The sequence below is a fragment of the Elaeis guineensis genome, chromosome 1 (assembly GCF_000442705.2).
Source record: "Elaeis guineensis isolate ETL-2024a chromosome 1, EG11, whole genome shotgun sequence".
Taxonomy (NCBI): Eukaryota; Viridiplantae; Streptophyta; class Magnoliopsida; order Arecales; family Arecaceae; genus Elaeis; species Elaeis guineensis.
The window spans coordinates 165,736,963-165,757,414 of NC_025993.2; the positions used below are offsets into that span (position 1 = coordinate 165,736,963).

The following is a 20,452-nucleotide window of genomic DNA, read 5'->3' on the forward strand; positions in this document are numbered from 1 at the left end:
GAAGAGAAAGACATGACTCGGTATAGGATCCATAAATCTTCTTAGAGAGAGAAAGTAGGTGAAGAGAGAGAAAGTGGAGAGATAATTTTCATATTTCTCAAAAGAGGAATCTATAATCAAGATCATCGAGGGCCATGTCATGATGACTCCATAGGGGTTAATGGTGATCAGATCTATAAATATATAGTAAGGATCGGACTAAAATCGACAAACTGCATGGATATCAAAGCAAGTCCGAATCCTTTTTAAAAAGATCGTCTTAGATTTATATTGGGGCCCATGGATTAGTAGAGAGAGAAAGAGGGAGTAGAGAGAGAAGGAGAGAGAGATAAGTGAGAGAGAGTTCTCCTTCTCTTTTTTTTTTCTTTTCTTTTCTTTTCTTTTTCTTCCTTTTCCTTCTTTCTTTCTTTCTTTGGCCGAATAGGGAGGAATATGGGTGGGTGCTGGTGGTTCTTGGCCAGAAGACCAGCAGCGGGCAGCGGCAGCAAACGGCCAACGATGATGGGACAGAAGACAACCGATGACGAGGATCAACTGGTGAAGAAAATCATTAAAAACAGGAGATCCGCCCCTTTCCTTGAAATTTCTTCGATCATCGGCTAATCACCGATGGCCATGATCCTCAGGAAAGACAAATGTAGAGGTGGGGGTCATGTTTTAGGGGTGTGGCACTACGGGCAACGCCACCGATGGTTGGAAACAAGGAAGAGGGGGCTCGGTCGAACAAGAAAAATAGGGCTCTTATGCTTTTGTAGGTTTTTCGACCAATCTGACGGCCGGCGAGGGTGCATGATGCTCTGAAAAGGAGGGGAAGAAAGAGAGAAAGGAGAGTCGGGGCTTACCTCAGGGTCTGATAACTTCTCTGACAGAGATTTTGGATGGGCACAGCAAGGGCATCCATGACTTCAATGGAAAAAAATAAGGAAAAGGAAGAGGAAAAACCAATGTTCGTCGTGGCCGGCTTTGGAGGAGGGAGGAGGAGATTTATAGGGTGGAGAGGAGGCCAAATCCTTCCTGGATTCACCTTCCCCTCCGATGGGTTCGCACAGAAGAAGACTCCCAGCGGGAGTCTTCAACGTTTCTTTTTCTTTTTTTTTTCTATTTTATTTTTTTTTGTTTTCCTTGCCCTAAGATTCATGCTTGGAGAATTTTGGGTTGGGTATCACATGATCACCGCTACCAACCAGATTTTTTTCGAGAATTAGCGACCATTCAGAACAAATGGCAGGGACAATGGATCATGATAGGAGACTGTAACGCAATTCAATTTTTGAATGAAAGAAAAAGAAATGGTATCAGCACCTCCATCTCCGAAGAGTTCAACCTCTTCATGGATCATCACCAGCTGATTGAACTGAAGCTAAACCAACGCTCCTTCACCTGGTCAAATCACCGGGATTCACCCACTCTGACTAAACTTGACAGGTGTTTGGTCACTATAGATTGGATCGAGCGGTTCCCGCTGGCGATGCTTATGCGGCTCCCCAAGACTACCTCTGATCACCTTCCTCTCAAGCTGGAATTTTATAAGCACCCACCATGCAGGAAACTGTTTCGCTTTGAACTATTTTGGCTATTGAAGCATGATCTTAAAGAACTAATAGGCGCATGGTGGAAGGCAGCACCTAGCTCCCCTGATGCATCAACCAACCTAGTCATGAAGCTGGGATTCTTAAGGAGTAAGCTTAAGACTTGGAACCGACTCACAAATGGAAATATCTTGGTGAGGAAAACTCAAATCAAAAAGCAAATTTCCGAACTTGATTCACAAGAAGAGATCAGATGCTTGTCAATGGAGGCACAATGCAAAAGGAGAGTGCTCAGGGAGCAATTAGAAAGTATTCTACAGGAAGAAGAAGCTTTATGGAAACAAAGAGCACATGTTAACTGGCTTCAGTAGGGATATCAAAACACAATTTTTTCATGCATTTGCTAGTGGAAGACGACGAAAGAACTTTATTGCAAGCATCGAACATGGGGGAGTATTGACTACTGAACCCAAAGGCATTGAAGATGCATTCCTTGCATACTATTCAAAACTCTTTGGTAAAACAAACAAAACAAGTTTGTCAGCAGATTGGAAGTTACTTTACCTAAATCAACTGTAGGAAATGGAATCATTGGATAGGCCATTTACAGAAAAGGAAATCAGCAACGCAGTCTTTAGTCTACCCAAAAGAAAAGCACTAGGCCCGGATGGATACCCCAGTGAGTTTTATCAGACATTTTGGGATCTAATTAAGAGTGACATCTGTAAGTTCTTCAATCAGTTTCATGCCGGCAACACAGACATATCCAGATTGAATTACACTTTTATATCGCTTATTCCTAAGAAGCAAGAATGTAAAACCATACGTGACTTCCGGCCAATTAGTTTGATGAATGGAGTACTCAAGATCCTATTTAAAGTACTTGGCATTCGTCTATCTTAAACTCTATAGTAACGTCATATCAGATGACCAGGCTACCTTTATAAAAGGGCGCCAAATAAGTGATAGTTTCTTAACAGTGGCAGAGATCATCTCTCACAATCGGAGAATAAAAGCCTCAGGGGTATTGCTTAAGCTAGACTTTGAGAAAGCTTTTGACATGGTGAGCTGACCTTTCCTCCTTGCTATCTTAAAGGCAAGAGGGTTCAGTGATAGGTGGTGCAAGTGGGCTGAATGTACAATCACAACCAATAAGGTGGCACTCCCCCTAAACGGCAATCTGACAAGGCGGATCAAAACACAACAGGGTCTAAAACAGGGAGATCCACTGTCCCTCTTTTTTTTCATCTTAGTTACTGATGTTCTAAACCAGATCCTCAGATTAGCAGTGAGAAATGGCCTTGTTACTGGCATGGATCGCCTTCCATCACTGGCAACATTACTTGCCTCCAGTATGCTAATGACACGATCATTTTGAGCGATGCTAATTATCAACATATCCAGCATCTCAAGTTCATGTTATATACCTTTGAAATTCTATCTGGGTTAAAAATTAATTTTGACAAGAGTGCATTATATGCCATTGAACTGCTGCAGGATCCCATCAAACATTATACAATGATGCTAGGATGTAAACCAGCCACAATGCCAACCTCATACCTTGGCTTTCCATTGTCTACAACTCCTCTGAAAGCATCCGATTGGAGCTTCTTAACAGAGAAGATTGATAAGAAGTTGTCAGCATGGAAGGATAAATAGCTATCTCTCGGAGGCCGATTAGCCTTGGTAAACTTAGTATTGTCTGCGTTGCCTACATATTGGATGTCAACCTACCTCCTCCCCACATCTGTGATCAATACTATTGATAAATGAAGAAGGAAATTTTTATGGAGAGGTGATAAGCAATGCAAAAGAGGTCATTGCTTGGCAAGCTGGGATACTATTTGCAAACTAAAAAGATATGGAGGATTGGGAATCTTGAATTTAAGCCTCCACAATAAATGCCTCCTTAAAAGATGGTGGAGATATGCGAATGAACCTCTAGAAACATGGAGAATGCTCATTTATAATGAGCATTATAGAGATAGAATTGACCAGAATGAGCCCATACCACGATCTTTGCAAGCATCTCAAGTATGGAAAAGTGTTGCTAAGGTTCGTCCTTTATTCAATGCTTACATTAAAAGCATAATTGGGGATGGGAAGCGGACATTGCTTTGGTCTGATCGTGGGTATATAGAAAATTGTTTGCCAGATTTATTTCCAAATCTTTCAGGATTTCGCACACTCAAAACATCTCTGTTCATGAGCTTCTACAATCCCCAGATAGGCAAGGTAACTTCCATAACCCTCTTAATTTAGTAGCTAAAAAAGAATTTCACCAACTGCAAGCTCTTCTAGCAACTGTTCAACCAACAACAGAAGAGAACGTTATTCGATGGAGATGGAGCGCTAATAGTATTTACTCAGTTCGCAGTGCCTTCAACTTCTTCATCCATAGTGGCGTGATTTCAAAGTTTCCTATGAGCATTTGGTCATCACCAATACCTGCTAGAATTAAGGTCTTCATGTGGCTTGCATTCCATAATAGACTACTCACAGCGGACAACCTTCGAAAGAGAAAATTTTCTTCACCTCAGCACTGCCCTCTCTGTAGTTCTATAGAAGAAAGTGTTGACCATCTTTTCATAGCATGCCAATACTCCACGCAGATCTGGAATGTGATCACTCTAAGGCTCTCAATGCCTTCACCACCGCATAACATCTAAGATCTCTTGGGAGTATGGAAAGACAAACTCGGCAAACAAATCCCAAAGCCGGCAATATGTTGTTTAGTTTCAGCAGTGTTGTGGTATTTGTGGAAGGTAAGGGATAGAAAGATTTTTTGTTTTGAAGCTAATTCTTCCAGAAAGACTATGGAAGTAGGAATGGCGCTGCTTAGAGACTGCTTAAGGGCTGCAGAAATGCAGAATCGGATGCTGCTAGAGAAGCTAATTTACTCTCTAGAGCCATTTTTTAAAATTCCTGAATGACAAAGTAAGAAGATCGGCTCTTAATCTGACCATATCTTTAAGCTTGGATGGACTGCTTAGCGTAGTGAATGTTTCAAGTAAGCAGCAACATCAAATTGTTATGCGGTCTCATTCACTATCTAAATGCTGATGGAGGTTGCCATCACAGAGGGAATTCATCCAACAAACACTTCCTGTTTGAGTCCAAGAGTTAGCTAAGTCAAGTGCTTTTCAGTACCACGGATCTATTAAATAGTTTCTGAAAAACCTATCTCTGAATGCCTGACTCTGAATGCATGTATCTAAAGTCATAGTCTAAAAATCTGTCTAAAAACCAATACAGCAAACTAGTAAGCTCATAGTCTGAAAATCTGTAAAAACCAGTGACTTGTGTCCTTTATCTTTTCGATTGGGCATGGATTCAAGCATTCTTAGCTCAATCCATCCCTTCCCCACTTGTAAATACACTTCAGCAATTAATATGAGGGTGGTATAACCTGCCATTTTATCAAAAAAAAAAAAAAAAAAAAGAAGAGCAAGCCGGAATATAGGCATAAGCTGAAATACAGATCATAATTCTGACATTAACATGAAGAGATGGCTCCAACCAAAGATAGCAGATTGTTTATTTGCTTGTATTTCTATCATGGTATACTTACATCAAAGTCTTGGAGTTATCATAATACATCCTTCTGCACAACATGAATGTATCAATCTCTTCTTTTGCTGCTTCGGAGTTTTTGCCTACCTGCTGCAGATTCATCCAGAGTCAGGTGTTGTTTCTTTTTGTACATTATGTTGCTGTCTAACTTTTGTTGCTCTCCAATTTTTGTTCCAATCACAAGAAACAGAATCTATTTACTGTGTATTTTGTATGCTTATCTTCCTATTTGGCCAGTCCTTTTGTATGTGTATTACCGGCATTACTTGTAATTAAGCCACACAGCATTATTTTGGGTTAAATGAAGTTCATATTTTACCAAAAAAAAAAAAGATAGCAGATTGTTCCAAACCTTCTCATGACCATCGACTAAACTTTTTGAGCAAAGATCCTGTTAAGATTTAAATGTATGTAAACTTTTTTGAAGCACTGAGTAAGGAACGACCAATTCAAAACAGAAAATAATAAAATAATTTTATTTTTTTTAAAAAATGAAGCTGGTGGCAACAAGCTGGTAACTTGTTGACAGTAAAATATATTAAAAACTGATAGCTTAGATTCCTTTCTGATTTTTTATAAAGATGTTATGAAGGAGTATAATAGCAATGCCGTTGGATCATCCATGGTCACTTTATGATCTGTGCAGGTAACGGATGATGGAGCTCGGAGCGCTTTGAGGTCCGTGCGGTGAGTGATCCAACGGTTGATTCGCACGAAGGAAGGCGGACCTTTCCTTTCGCGCGAACCCGGGTCCACGTCGGCCCTTTGTCGCTATATATTTTTGACGAAGGATAGGGTACCAAGAAGCAGCGCCGACAGCGGGACAGGGAGCGCGAGCCGTGAAGTCGGTGGTTTCTCCATTGAACCATATATAGAAACACACGTATACCCGGAGAGTAAGGGAGGGAGGGGGGAGGGAGAAAGAGAGATGGGAGGAGGAGGTGAGGGTCCTCTGTTTGAGACCAAGGGAGGAAAGGGAAGGTTTTGGTATAAACTCTATGCTTGCTCTGTGTTCGTTGGGACGTGTTTAATCTGGGTGTACAGAGCTATCCACATCCCCAAGCTTGGAGAAGAAGGGAGGTGGATATGGTTGGCGCTCTTTGGAGCTGAGCTCTGGTTCGGTTTCTACTGGGTTCTCAACCAATCCGTGCGCTGGAATCCAGTATATCGTCACACCTTCAAAGAAAGGCTCTCCCAGAGGTAAGAGAAACTCTCTCTCTCTCTCTCTCACACACACACACACACACACGGACAAAGCGAGTAGAGACGAAACTATTTCACTTTTCTTTATTAACGATAAGGTCTAAGCACATGGGTGGACGGTGGTGAAGGTTGGAAGAGAAAAATGATGGCATGAAAACGGCTTCGACAATGTCCACGCCTTGCTTTGTCTCGTTCTGAAAGGATCGTGTTGTAGACCATGACCACCGTTTCCAACCTCCGGAGATCTATGAATAAATATAAATAAATAAATAAATAAAGGGACCTAAAGTTTCCCTTTCGTGCTGCCAATGCATAGGTTAAATTAATCTATTACACAGAAGAAACAAAAAGTTTCCAATGTACAGAGGTAGCAGGCAAAGAGAAAAATGAGAGAGATAGATTCAAAATAAAAGCAACAAAAATTAAAAATAAAAATTAAGCAAAGAAAAGATGAAGCGGGACACTAGTCCGGCAAACCTAAATCATCCGAAAGAGGAGATATTCTCATCAACTGTTTTTGAGATTCAACTCTCAACCAATCATTAACATGGAACCTGATATTAATAAAGATATCAGAAAGGCCATTCTAACCTTATAAAATCCATTTTTGCTTTTCTCTGAAAATATTTTTCTTTACAGTTTTTCCATTTTTAAGAATAATGGTTATTTAGCCAGAGACCTTACCAACTAGATGAGCTAGCAGCTGTTGACAACAAAGATTTAGGGTTGTTTAATATTATTTTTGATTTTTTTTTTTTTTTTGGTTTTCGTTTCTCTCCAAATTAATGAAATAACATATAAAGATCAATATTGAAGATAGCATTTGTACCAAATTTGTGCTATCTCTTTTCTGAAAGCAATTGATCTATACTGCCAAAACTTTACAGATTTTGCAAAAAATTGCAAAAACAAAAGGGTTTCATAATACATGCATATTGCTCATTCTGGTGGATTTTTCTTCTTGGATTTTGAAAACAAAAATAGAAGGCAGAAGTAATACCACATCGGATCCTAGAGAACTAATGATTTTAAAAACATGACCTATGTTCTGTTCTTTTAGATTATAGAAAACACAATTCTCAGGGCCCGGCAAAATTTCTTTTTCTTAAATTCTCTATTGTAAGGATTCTTTGTTTGTACAATACTAGGTAAAAGTTTTTGATTTGTTCCGGTGTTGGAGTTTTCCATAGATTACCTACTAATCAATATTTGGTTCCATTAAACTTAGAATCTTATAACCGTTATTCACTGTAAAGATTCAACCCTTTTTTTTTTTGAAGAGGAGGATTCCATCTAATTTTCTATAACTTAGAATTAGATGTCTGAACCTCTTGAAGATGTTGCATAACCTATCTATTGCCTCCCTTCAGATGAAGTTGGGACTATTGAAATCCCAAATTGTGACTCCGCATAAGGAACTAGTTCAGAGATAAAAGCTTCTTTCTCCACTGCCATCCCAAATGGTAAAGGAGTTTTCTTATTACACTAGCAGTTTTGGAAAGTGGAAGTTATCCCAATAGTCATACTTCTTGTTTAAAAGCCAAAGATATAGTGTCCTAGTCTTTTTTTGAAATGAACAGGAGGTAGCTGGGAGCTATCCCTTTTTATTAGATATCAACAAATGTACAGAGAGAGTAAATTATAGACCAAGCTCCCATACCATTTGGGAGAAAACAGGATAGCCAAGAAGAAGTACAGAAAAGAGAACACAAAATACGACCAACCATGACTACGTTAGTTGCTTCTTGATTCAGTTAGAGATTTCAATCAGTCCCAAGGTGCTGAGTGGTCATCTCCATTCTTTGCAGAGCAAGAGTAGAGATTATCCCATACACGGAAGCTCTCCAGAGCATTGATAAGAACAGAACAAATCGAACTATTCTTGTTCAAGAATATCCATGAGTTTCTCTCTCCAAATTAACCAACATACAGCAGCCAACAGTAGATTTCTCCTCTTGTTGCAAATCCTTGTCTTGTTATTCTTCATCCATACTGTCCAAAGGTGATTGGAGGATGGTTTGCCTCTCAACTTGAGCTGAAGCTTAATGGTAGTCCACAAGCTCTTAGCAAAGGAGCATTTGAAAAATAAATGTCTTAATCTTGTATGGTGCATCCCAACTTTTTGGACTTAATAACTATAATATGGGTAAGTCTCTCTTTATCCCTCTCAAAAATACTTGAAGCGGTTTCTAATTACCAAAAAATCTTCAAGTCTTCGGGTGGTGCATCTTCATGTATTAAGATCCACAAAATTCATAGTGCGAGTGGATCGCTCTCCTTTTCTCTCAACTTTTACTAGCAGTCTACTTTCATTTTCTATGGAGCATAAATCTCAAAGTTTGCTACTGCTAATTTTAGTTTAGCACGTCTACACATGTCCATGAAAAATTTAAAAAAACCATTTAGCATTTGACACCCTAAATTTCAGAGACTTGCCAGCCATCAAAAGTTGTTAGATTCATGTTTATCTGTCCTGGTCGCATCCAAACCTCCCATTCTCTCTCACCAGTTTTTAACCATCAGTATTTTTAGTCCACAATACATCTAAGGTCCAAAGTGTCGTGCTCAGTATACTCATCATAGATAGGGTGGCAAATTGGATTGGGTTAGGAAAGATTTGATTGGGCAAGATATGGGTCGGATTGGATTTGTGATAGATTAAAAAATTGTCAACCCAAATTTGACTTATTTATTAAATGGTTCAAAAATCTAAATCCAAACATGATCCTTTAGCAAACAGGTATCTAACTTGATATACAACAAGTTGAAACAAGTTCAACGGGTTAAATAGTTGAGCATTACCACCCATATTCATGGACCAAATTCTCTAGCCCACGACCTATCACCTTTTTCGCAACCTTGCACCAAAACAGGGCAGTCATTGATCTTGTGACTTGATGGCCCCTCCTACTACGGCGGGCATTGAAGCAACAAGGGCTCTTGCTTCCAAGTTCTCATCACCCATAGTTGAGTTATAAGACTCTCCCACATATAGTGATTTTTTTCATTCATGCACCTTAGTTACAGCCACAGATGCATTTTGAGCCCGTTTTCTGAGCTTCCAATCTGCATCTGTAACTCCAGATGATTGAATTCCCATTCTAAACTACACACTCGACTCTAGATAGATCGTAAAGCCAGTTGGTGCCATGACTCATATGAGGAGGCCTCTATTCTAAACATGCCTTAGGTTCTTAAAAGGGCTAAAATGAACATCCTCAATGAGTTCATGCAAACATATTTAACAGTACATATATTGTTTGAATGAAAAAAATAGATACCAAGACAAGTTGCCCAATGTCGACGTTTTCGTGTGCACGGCAGACCCAATGATAGAACCACCGGCTATGGTGATCAACACGGTTCTTTCAGTCATGGCATATGAGTACTCGCCGGAGAAGCTTAGTGTCTACCTCTCTGATGATGCTGGGTCTGAGCTCACATTCCATGCTCTCTTAGAGGCGTCTCGTTTTGCAAAATCTTGGATACCTTTTTGCAAGAAGTTCAAGGTGGAGCCTAGATCTCCAGCTGCTTATTTTAAAGAAGAATGTATTGGCCCAAAAGATGGCCTACAAGCTGCTGAATGGGAAAAAACAAAGGTAACAAGTCATATACCAGTCATGTTTCAATTATTTGACTGCACATAAGACTGCCTTGATATGTATATCTGATAACTTATTTCCACTTGAACTCCTACGTTGTCATAGAGCTTGTACACAGAAATGGAGAACCGAATCAATGATGTTGTGAAATTTGGGAAGGTGTCAGAAAATATTCGCCAACAACATAGAGGATTTCTTGAGTGGAACAGGGCTACAACTTCTCAAGATCACCAAGCCATTCTCCATGTAAGTTGGTTTGCTTGTGTTTGTTGCTAGGGGATATGATCATAATTCACCCATAGATATAGAGCTTATGTCTTATATATAATATAGAAAAGCCATCTTGTACTAAGTTTTTTGAGGGAGCCATCTTGTACAAAGTTGAAATGCATACCTACATTCTTCATTGAATTCATTTTGATCTATGCTTGTCTAGATTTTAATTGATGGGAGAGACAAGAATGCTATTGATGATGAAGGCTTTACACTGCCCACATTGGTTTACATGGCTCGTGAGAAGAGACCCTATCGCCACCATAATTTCAAAGCTGGAGCTATGAATTCTCTGGTAAAAACTCCATTTGGATGCATAACTATATTTATTTTAATTCTCCTCAAAAAGTTATACTATATTATCGTATCATTTAAGATTCCGTCTATCAAATTTGTGCTAGAATACCCTTTGTTCTTTTCACAAATGTCGATAAAAAATACAAATATGAAGTAAAATATATAATGCATGCCTACTAATATTTATTTTTTTAGTCTCTATTTCTCATCTATAGTACAGTTTTTCCTAAATATTTCAAATCAACTGAACTTGATCTGTTTTTTTTTTTATTTATTTAAAAAATATCCATCTCTTTTGCATATCCCCAACCCATTGGATTCTTCTCAAGCTTTTAGAACAAACAGAAGTATTGACATTTTTATATAATCTACATTTTTTTCTCCCTCTTATTCTTCTATTTTTTGAACTCTTTTTATTTTCTTTTAACGTTCATTGTATTTGTTCATTGCTTGTAAATACTCAAATCACCCTCCAATCAATTGATTGCATTCTTCAGTTAAGGGTTTCCTCAGAGATTAGCAATGGAGCAGTTATTCTCAATGTTGACTGCGATATGTATTCAAACAATTCAGAAACCGTAAAAGATGCGTTATGTTTCTTTATGGATGAAGAGAAGGGCCATGAGATCGCATATGTGCAACTTCCACAGCTGTTCAATAACATAACCAAGAATGACATTTATGGCAGTTCACTAGCATTGGGTTTTAAGGTGGGTGGTATCAATAATATAAGCTGAACGCCAAAATTTTATAAAATTTCATTTACAAATTATTGGTTAATGGTAATGTGAAGGTGGATTTTCATGGTTTGGATGGATATGGGGGACCTCCATATGTGGGATCTGGTTGTTTCCACAGAAGAGACTCTCTCTGTGGGAAACAATTCAATGAAACTTGTAAAGCAGCAATTCAAGTAAAAGATTGGAACATGGAAGCTAGTGTATCCACTTTGGAGGAGAGAGCAAAAAGTTTTATTACCTGCACCTATGAGGACAACACTGAGTGGGGAAAAGAGGTATCTCTCCTATTCCATCTGTGTTAGAATATCATGTCTACTAGAATTTATTTCTTTACGTATGTCCCATTCTCTCATTTCTTATGACCTCAGTGAATTTGGATTTGTAGATGGGATTAAAGTATGGATGCCCGGTGGAGGATGTTATCACTGGCTTGGCAATCCAATGCAGGGGCTGGAAATCCATCTACTTCAATCCTTCAAGAGCGGGCTTCTTGGGTGTTGCCCCTGTGACATTGGCACAGACACTAGTGCAGCACAAGAGATGGTCTGAGGGGGATTTTCAAATATTCTTATCCAAGTATTGCCCCTTCCTCTACGGGAAGCGGAAATTAAAGCTGGGCCTTCAAATGGGATACAATATATACTGCCTATGGGCTCCTTGCTCCTTTCCAACACTGTACTATGTTATCATCCCTTCCTTCACCCTCCTGCATGGCATTTCCTTGTTTCCAAAAGTAAGAATTGTCTTCCTTTCTCCTCCGTGCCTCTCTCTCTCTCTCTCATGCATATTGTGTTACATTTCTATTGAGCAGGTATCTGACATATGGTTCGTGCCATTCTCATATGTGATCACTGCTACAACTATATTTAGTTTATGGGAGGCACTGTCGATTGGATATACAATGAAACAGTGGTGGAACGAGCAAAGGATGTATTTGTTCAAGAGATTGGCTTCTTACTCCTTTGCATTCATTGACACAATCCTTAAGCATCTGGGTCTTAACAAGTCTACATTCATCATCACAGCAAAGGTGGCTGATGATGAGGTCTCGAAGAGATATGAGCAAGAGATCATGGAATTCGGCTCGCCTTCTCCCATGTTCACAATCCTAGCGACGCTTGCGATGCTAAACCTTGTTTGCCTGATAGGTGGAACCAAGAGGTTGGTGTTGGATGAAGGAATTGGTCTACTTGGCCCAATGCTACTGCAGTTTGTTCTCTGTGGGTCTGTTGTCCTCGTCAACATGCCCGTCTACCAAGCAATGTTCTTCCGCAACGATGCGGGACGCATGCCGACCTCCATCACATTGACATCTGTTGCTCTGGCCATGTTAGCTTACATAGTTCCTGAGCAGTATTTTAGGTTTCCAAGAATTTCTCAATGAGATGAAAGGAACAGGAGTTCCGTTTGAATCATGAAGTCATGGCACATAGGATGGAAATAAGTTACAGCAAAGGCAAGTTCTTGTATCATGAGATATCCATCCTTTTCTAGCCTAAATATTGAAGCATTATAGGGTCCTTTAACATCATCAAGGGCTTTACATGTTGAATTCCTTCATGCAAAGGCAACTTAATTGTTATTAAGACATCTCTTTGTTGTATCAAACTTTCAATATGTGATTCGTCTACCTATAATTACAGATTCTCATCAAAGCATGTATTCCATCTATTCACTTTACTGTTTCAGGGCTCATCAATCTAGGAAGTCATCGTGCAGTGGACTAGCCCTTTGTATGCCCTTCATCGAACTTTCATGCTTTGGTTGGATTTGACCTGCTATGCATCAATTTCGTATGTACAAATTTATATTAAAAATGAACAAAATTACACCATGGATAGCTTAAAAGGCATATTATACCATGTTCTTATCACGCCCCAAATTTGGGACATAACACGGTCATGCTACCGAGGGATGGAGCCCACGATAACACGAAGCCAATCCATCATAATCACCTAATATCTGTCAAATAAAAAGATTCAATTCTATTATTCATCAAATAATCGAATCAATAATGGTTCAGAGCATCTAAATCCAAAAGCAAGTACTAACCCGAATCTCAACATTCATAAATAATTACAGATCAATGATTATAAAATAAATTAAATTTCTGCTGCCAAATTTTTTAGCTTGCTATGCCGATCTTCAAGCTTGGATTTCTTTTTGCCGATCCTAACCTTATTTTTCTGTTCAAACAAAAAGAAAACAAAAAGAATATGAGCTACACTAGCCCAGTAAGTAGAACTTGCACTTCCTTATCGAATCAAGCATAAGTTTTTCATGATAATGCAATATTTAGAAAATAGCAGATAATACAAAATAAAGCATTTCATAGAGCATATAACAAAACAAGTTATAAACTCATCATGCATGCATAAATCATGTATATTTCACAATCATGAATCGTAAATCATTTTCATCGTGTATTCATGTCATGTTTCAAAACATTACTCACAGATATTCGTGCTAAGGTCACTATTATACCCGTGACAGGGCCATGTTTCTTAATCGACAGAGTTCTTAATTCATGTGCCAACTTTATACCCGTTGGCAGGGCCATGTTTCGTGTGGATGCTAGCTCCGGATGTCGACCTTCCCGAAAGGATTCATTCATAGCCATCTGAGAGCCTTTGAAATCATTATATCTTTTTCTTAAAACATACATATACATAGATGGAAAAACAATGAAATTCATACTTCATAATCATGCTATTTTCATAAGACATATTCATGAAATTAATGCTCATAATAAAATATGCTTTTTCATATCACATATGTCGATCCTTATTTTATGAAAAATTATGATTTCATCAATAGCAATTCTTTTCATAAAAACATGATCATTTAAAAATAAATAAGGAGCATAAGATCCACTTACCTCGTTCATCTTAGATCTTCAGACTTCGTTAGAAGAATCAGCTAATCCTATTTAAAATATCAAATCATCGTCAATTTCTATTTCATGAATATAATAAGATTAAATCATAAGGAAAGAGGACTGTTGATCGGATATTTCGGACCATCCAGATACCAGGGCAATTCGGGGTCTCTGATCTGAGGGTCAGATTCAAGTGACTTGATCAAGAAATCGTGAAGCACAGATCGAATTAAGGTCAAGATCAATCAATAGGGTTCTTTAATAATAAATTTGAAAGATCTTTGATACGATCAGATGAGGTTGACATACAGCACAGATATCAAAATAATTTCGGATCATCTTGTTAGAGTCAATATGAACCCCTAAAAGATGAAGGCATGACTCGATACAGGATCCATAGACCTTTTTTAGAGAGAGAAAGTCGGTCATGAGAGAGAAAGTAGAGAGAGAAAGTGGAGAGAGAATCTTCGTATCCTTCAAAAGTGACAATCATGATTGAGATCATCAGAGGTTATATCAGGATGACTTAATATGGATTAACCATGATCGATGTTATCAATTTCAAAGAAAGATCGGATCAGGATCTAATCTATTGCACGAATTTCGGAGTAGTCTCAGATCATCATATTTTCATCTCAAGTTTATCCTAGGGTCTATGATGCAATCAGAGAGAGAATGACCCTAGAGAGACGAAATCCATAAAAAGAGATAAAAGATCTAGAGAGAAAATAGGAAGAAAATCTAGAGATAAAAAATGGAGAGAGAAGGTAGAGAGAGAAAGTCCAATTCTAGAGAGAGAAAGACTTAAGAGAGAAATGAGAGAAACTTTCTCTCACATATATTTTATTATTATTATTATTATTATTATTATATATATATATATATTTTTCTTTTTCTTTTTCTTTTTCTTTTTTCTTTTTTTTCTTTTTAGAGAGAGACAATAGAGAGAGAAAGAGAGAGAAAGAGGGAGAAAGAGGGGAGAGAGAAAATTTTTCTCTTTTCTTATTTTATTTTATTTATTTATTTTTTTCTATTTTGTATTTTCTTTTCTTTTCTTTTTCTTTTTCCTTTTTCTTTTCTTTTTCTTTTTCCTTTTTTCTTTTCTTTTCTTTTCTTCTTCTTCTTCCTCCCGGGCTTTCGTTGGGCCGATACAGGGGAGCTCTTGCTTCCCTTGTTTCCGACAAGAAGAACCCCCCTCCCGGCCTACAACCATCGTGGCCGGAGGGGCAACTCCTGGCAACCCTCGACTGGCCGAGTCCAATGACCGACGGTGGCCAAACGGTGCCAAAAATTCAAGAATAGCCAGAGAAGAAACAGGGGTTTTCTTTTCCAGCAAAATTCGGTGACCCCGTCGCCAGCAATCGTGCCCACAGGCACGGAAAAGAAGGGAGAGAAGAGAGGGAGAGGAGGGAGACCTTACCACAACCTCCGGTGACCCCCCACCGGCGTGAAATCGCGGCGAGCACAGGTCGAGGGGCCGCGGCTTCAAACGAAAAAATCGAAAAAAAACTCCGGCGATCGTCGGTGCCTGTTGGATCTACACTTAGAGGAGAAGAAGGGGTTCTTATAGAGCTCGTCCTAGGGTCTTTTAATGGCCCTAGGACTCCGATTTTTGATCGGAAACGGGGAAGAGGAAGACTCCGATCGGGAGTCTTCCTGCTCTCTTTTTTTTTTTTTTTTTTGGTTTACTGGGCTTTGTGGGCCGGGTTTTCACAGTTCTGACACTTATATAGTAAAATTTCCGTACTATCTCCAGCACCTCCCTCAACATTACCTGAATGCCAAATATATATAATGCAGTGAATAATAGATCCATTGATCAAAAATCAGAAATGCAAATAATATTAAAATCCATGAATCATTTATAAAAACTGATATTTTATATAAAATTTAGGAAAAATAAAAATGAAAGATAATTAAGCATAGATCATCAAGGATCAAGTTGCCTTTGGGTGCAAAGAGGTAAAGAATTTTCATGTACAAGCTACTGGAGACAACAAACTTAAGTTATGAGGCAGTGAGGAGGCAATCTACATGACTTTTAAAAACCTATTCCCACATCCATAAATCTAAAGCTCATTATTAACTAATCAATTTATACAAGTACTTAAACTGACAGAAAATGTGTCAGCAAACCTGTATTCTGATATTGTATATTAACTAACTAATTTATCTCTAAAGCTTAAACCAAGAACGGTAACACTTACAAATGTCAATTGCATTAGCAGGTGAATTAGTTGAAACGAATCCAAGACCCAACCTGGCGAAATTGCAGCCAGTATTCTATAATGAAGCAGAAGCCTTAATGAACTGAGGGCTTAGCTGCCGAATCCATCAATTTGTTAGCCAATTGCAAGCCAACATAGCTAAATAAATAAATAAAGCAGGGAACGATGTTCTTTGATCATCACCGTCCATTTAATACATCTGTTAATTAGTCAACTGGATCACCTAACTTAGACGGTGCCTGACTGCGCACCCTAGTCGGGTTGTTCCGCGCTGCAGTGAACTGTTTCGGAATTGGTTTGACCGTATGGACTTTTCTATCACAAACACATTTTTTGGAAGACCAACTTGGCAGCTGGACGGCTATTTTTACCGTGGAGCGCCCTGAACCATCATTATAGATTGATATGAGCGAGATCCCTGAGCCATTTAAAAATATTTTATTTTCAAACTATATATATATTCACACAAAAATTATATAAATAATCCATCTTATTAAAAAAAAAATGATCTCTTTTTCCTTGCGGCATCTACCATTAGACCGTGCCTTACTACAGCTTCTAAAGCACTTCAATTCACGGCCCATCTAGCTGCACAGATCTAGAAGCAGATATCATCCAATCCAACAGCTGGCGTCGCCAAAGAAAGGAAATCATTCTTGGATACAACCGAAATCCCTTTAGAATTCGGGTGGATGGATTCATCCATTAATTAGATATTAAAATCCATGCGATGCACGGGATAACAAAAAAAGATGAAAGTATATAAAAAAAATTATATATTTTGTTAAAGCTAAACAAAATAATAATTAAAACTAACTAATTAATTTAATATTAAAAATAATTAATAAATAATTCTTTTTTCTACTGATTAATATAAATTTTTTAATTAAATTATAGTAAATAATGTTAAGTATTTAGAATGCTACTTGTCAAACACTCAGAATGTCACTTGTCAAAAAATCACCAATCTGATCCTTCCTATTAAATTATAATAAATCATGCTAAATACTCAAAATGTCACTTATCAAATACTCAAAATTTTACTTGTTAAAAAATCACCAATCTGATTCTTCTTTTTATATATTATTAGCAAAGACCCGCACTACGTAGCAGGTTTAAGAAAAAATGACAGTTTTGAGCAATATAAAAAAAACATAATTCCATTTGAAGAAGGTAAAACATACATCATCATCAAAAAAATTATGGAGAGATCGGCAATCTTTCAATTTTGTCTCTTCAGCTACGCTGTTGATAAAAAAATCAATGCTGCATTAGTATTTTGGGAAAAAATCTTTTTATGTTATCATAAAATACAGCAGGAAGTATAGAAAAAAATAGCTGGATAATATTGGAATACCCGATGTGGAGTTTTTTCTTGGGTGGGATGTTGTCGAGTCTATGTAAAAGGAAAATTTTCTTATATAAAAAAAATACTTCTAAATAATTGGCGCAAAAGTCTAATACCTGATTGCAAGAGAAGATGTTCTTTTAGGAGTGGCCTGCTCAAAGATTTCTGAATATATGTATTTTTTAGGAGTTGGAATTAGTACTTTTTTTGGAAGTTGCAGTGAAAAAGATTTGGCCCTAGAAGCTTCATGTGAGTTGTCGAGTAAAAAATTGTTATCTTCAAGAATCTTTATTACTCAGAAATTGTAATTAGCACTTTCAGTATGTCGCAAACCAGACATAATTTCAAAGGTGCAGAAGTTGTTAAGAATTTTTTCTATAACATCTGGAAGAACAAATTTGTTTGATCTTGGATCGGTGGCAAACTTAAATACCAGTATACCAATTAATTGTCAAGCTTGTTTTCCGAATATAATAAAGTTGGCATCACCAATATGATCCTTGGCTATCACATGCAACTGGTGCCTTAAAAATTTAGATAACATGAAAGTATACTTATCCAGAAGAAAAATAAATTATATGATTTTGCATAAAGTTTCAATATAATCTAAAAAGAAACATCATTTGTTTACCATGGCATTGGAGATTGGTTATTTTTGTTGCATTGGTTGCACCAGAAATTATCACCATATGTTTTGATTGCAGATTTGCAGTTATAATGTGCTCTGTACCACCAACCAAAGGTATCAATCAATTTCAATTTAGCTCTTCACGTAAATTTTGTGCCCTATAAAGGAAAAAAATATTGTTATAGGACAACATATATGAAAATATACTTTTGAATCTTTTGCGTATACCGACTACTGTACTTGAGTGGCTTACAGATCCATCTCTAGTAATTCTTTAATTGTTCTCTTGTTCGTGGTTTCCTCATGTACAGGATTAATAGGTACAACCTGCTTTTCTTCCATAAATATAATAATTACGGTTATTATCCTATTGAATCTATATATCACACGATCAATTTGTAATTTTTAATATACATAAATTTTATTTTCTTAGTGTGTAAGATAGCATACTATTTTCTTATATCTATTTTGATAGTTTTGTATTTCAGAAATTTGCATATCTATGTAATATCTAGATGTCAAAGAACCAGATAGACAAATTCTATCTACAAATATAAAATATTATTAATATTTTATATTTATTATTTCAACTTCATGAGAATAGATTCATTTTATATAAAAGAATATACCTCTATATTTTCTAATAGTCATGCCTGTAAAAATAATTATCACTGGATCAATCTGTTCCACTGTTTGAATGATATGTTTGTCAAGTTCTTCAAAAATTTTTCTCCAAAGTGTAATTGATACTTTCCGTATGCTGCATTATCATCAACAGATCATGTCATTAGCATATTGAAACATACTAAGAAGAAATAAAATATAAATCATCAATGTAAGTTCTCACAAAAAAAATTGTCTATGTCTAGGTTCATTACTCTAAATCATCTATCTCCATATTTCTTTTCTTGACAGTTTTTTGTTTGGCATTTGCTTCTTCTAGGGTTCTAATAGTTGTAATATGTCCTATCACATTTGCGAAGGAAAGAGATAGTTAATGAGTATAATATTTTTTTATTTTCAATATTAGGCATTATTATGTAAATTTATACCTGTCAAATATGCATCATTGTAATTTCTGGAAGGCAATTCATAAATAAAATTTTTGAAGCGGTATAGCACCCATATCATCATCAACTTGCTATATATTAGTCTATCTATTGAAGTAAATAATATATTGATGGGTGCAGCTCTGAAATTTTTTTTTATTTGAGGCAACATTGAATTTTTGTAAAAAATAAATCTTTCCCTCTATAAGCAAATTTCCGAAGTATATAGCATCCTCTTTTTGAATAGATGTTTGAATTACAGAACTCTATATAAAATAGAAATATTCATAAATGCAGAAATATCATTCATTATATATAAATATATTCAAAATTTGAAGATTAGATATACTAACCTCTTCACCAAGTAAAATACCATTGACACTTATCAGCTGGTTATTCATATTTGGATTTGTCGAGTTCCATATATGTGAAACTCTAACTTTGATTCTCCAGCTGCATCTTTCCAAATTTAATTGTGAAAGTAAACTGTATTCTATCATTCGTTCTTTATCCTGTCCAATAATATGGTTATATTTAATGTTAACAAAACTATATAGGTTATGTAAATGAAACAAATAATACAAATAATAAGTACCTAAAGATAAATCAGAAAATATTTTTGTATAAATAATATTCTTTGTAAATATTTTCGATATATCATCCTCATTTTTTATAAGAATTTTAAGTCCCTCATGTGAAGTAACTCATGAAAAGGCGACATAAAGTTGGCCATATGAAAATACCGGTTTGGAATGGTATAACCCAATTTTTTTCAATGTTTGCCCCAGACTTTTATTAATTGTCATTCCATAGCAAAGTTTGACTGAAAACTGTCTTCTTTTAAAAATAAATAGCCATTTTGTTTCTATAACTTGCATTACAATCTGAGGAATACAAACTTTTTGACTAATATAATTGCCAATGATTATTACTACCTCCAGTACTTTTGATGTCAATTTAGTTGTAAGAAGTCTAGTTCTATTGCAGAGGCTAGCACTTTGGTTGATGTTCCTTAAGAGCATAATTGGAACATCTATTTTCAATCTTAACTCATGATTTGAAATTTTATTGAATTTTAAAGAGTTCAGAAATTCTAAAGGATAG

General features: G+C 36.8%; 2 protein-coding genes across 2 annotated transcripts; both read left to right on the plus strand.

Annotated features, from left to right (window-relative positions):
• The first annotated feature begins 1,240 nt into the window (after window positions 1-1,240).
• Window positions 1,241-1,900, plus strand: LOC140857088 (uncharacterized). Its single transcript, XM_073255387.1, has one exon. It carries the CDS (start codon window positions 1,241-1,243, stop codon window positions 1,898-1,900), a length of 660 nt encoding a protein of 219 aa, XP_073111488.1.
• Window positions 1,901-5,935: 4,035 nt separating this feature from the next.
• Window positions 5,936-12,872, plus strand: LOC105060613 (cellulose synthase-like protein E6). Its single transcript, XM_073247163.1, has 8 exons — window positions 5,936-6,302; window positions 9,583-9,904; window positions 10,013-10,153; window positions 10,344-10,475; window positions 10,975-11,187; window positions 11,271-11,492; window positions 11,603-11,950; window positions 12,029-12,872. The coding sequence occupies exons 1-8, from the start codon at window positions 6,031-6,033 to the stop codon at window positions 12,599-12,601; spliced, it is 2,223 nt and encodes a 740-aa protein (XP_073103264.1). The 5' UTR covers window positions 5,936-6,030; the 3' UTR covers window positions 12,602-12,872.
• Window positions 12,873-20,452: the final 7,580 nt, after the last annotated feature.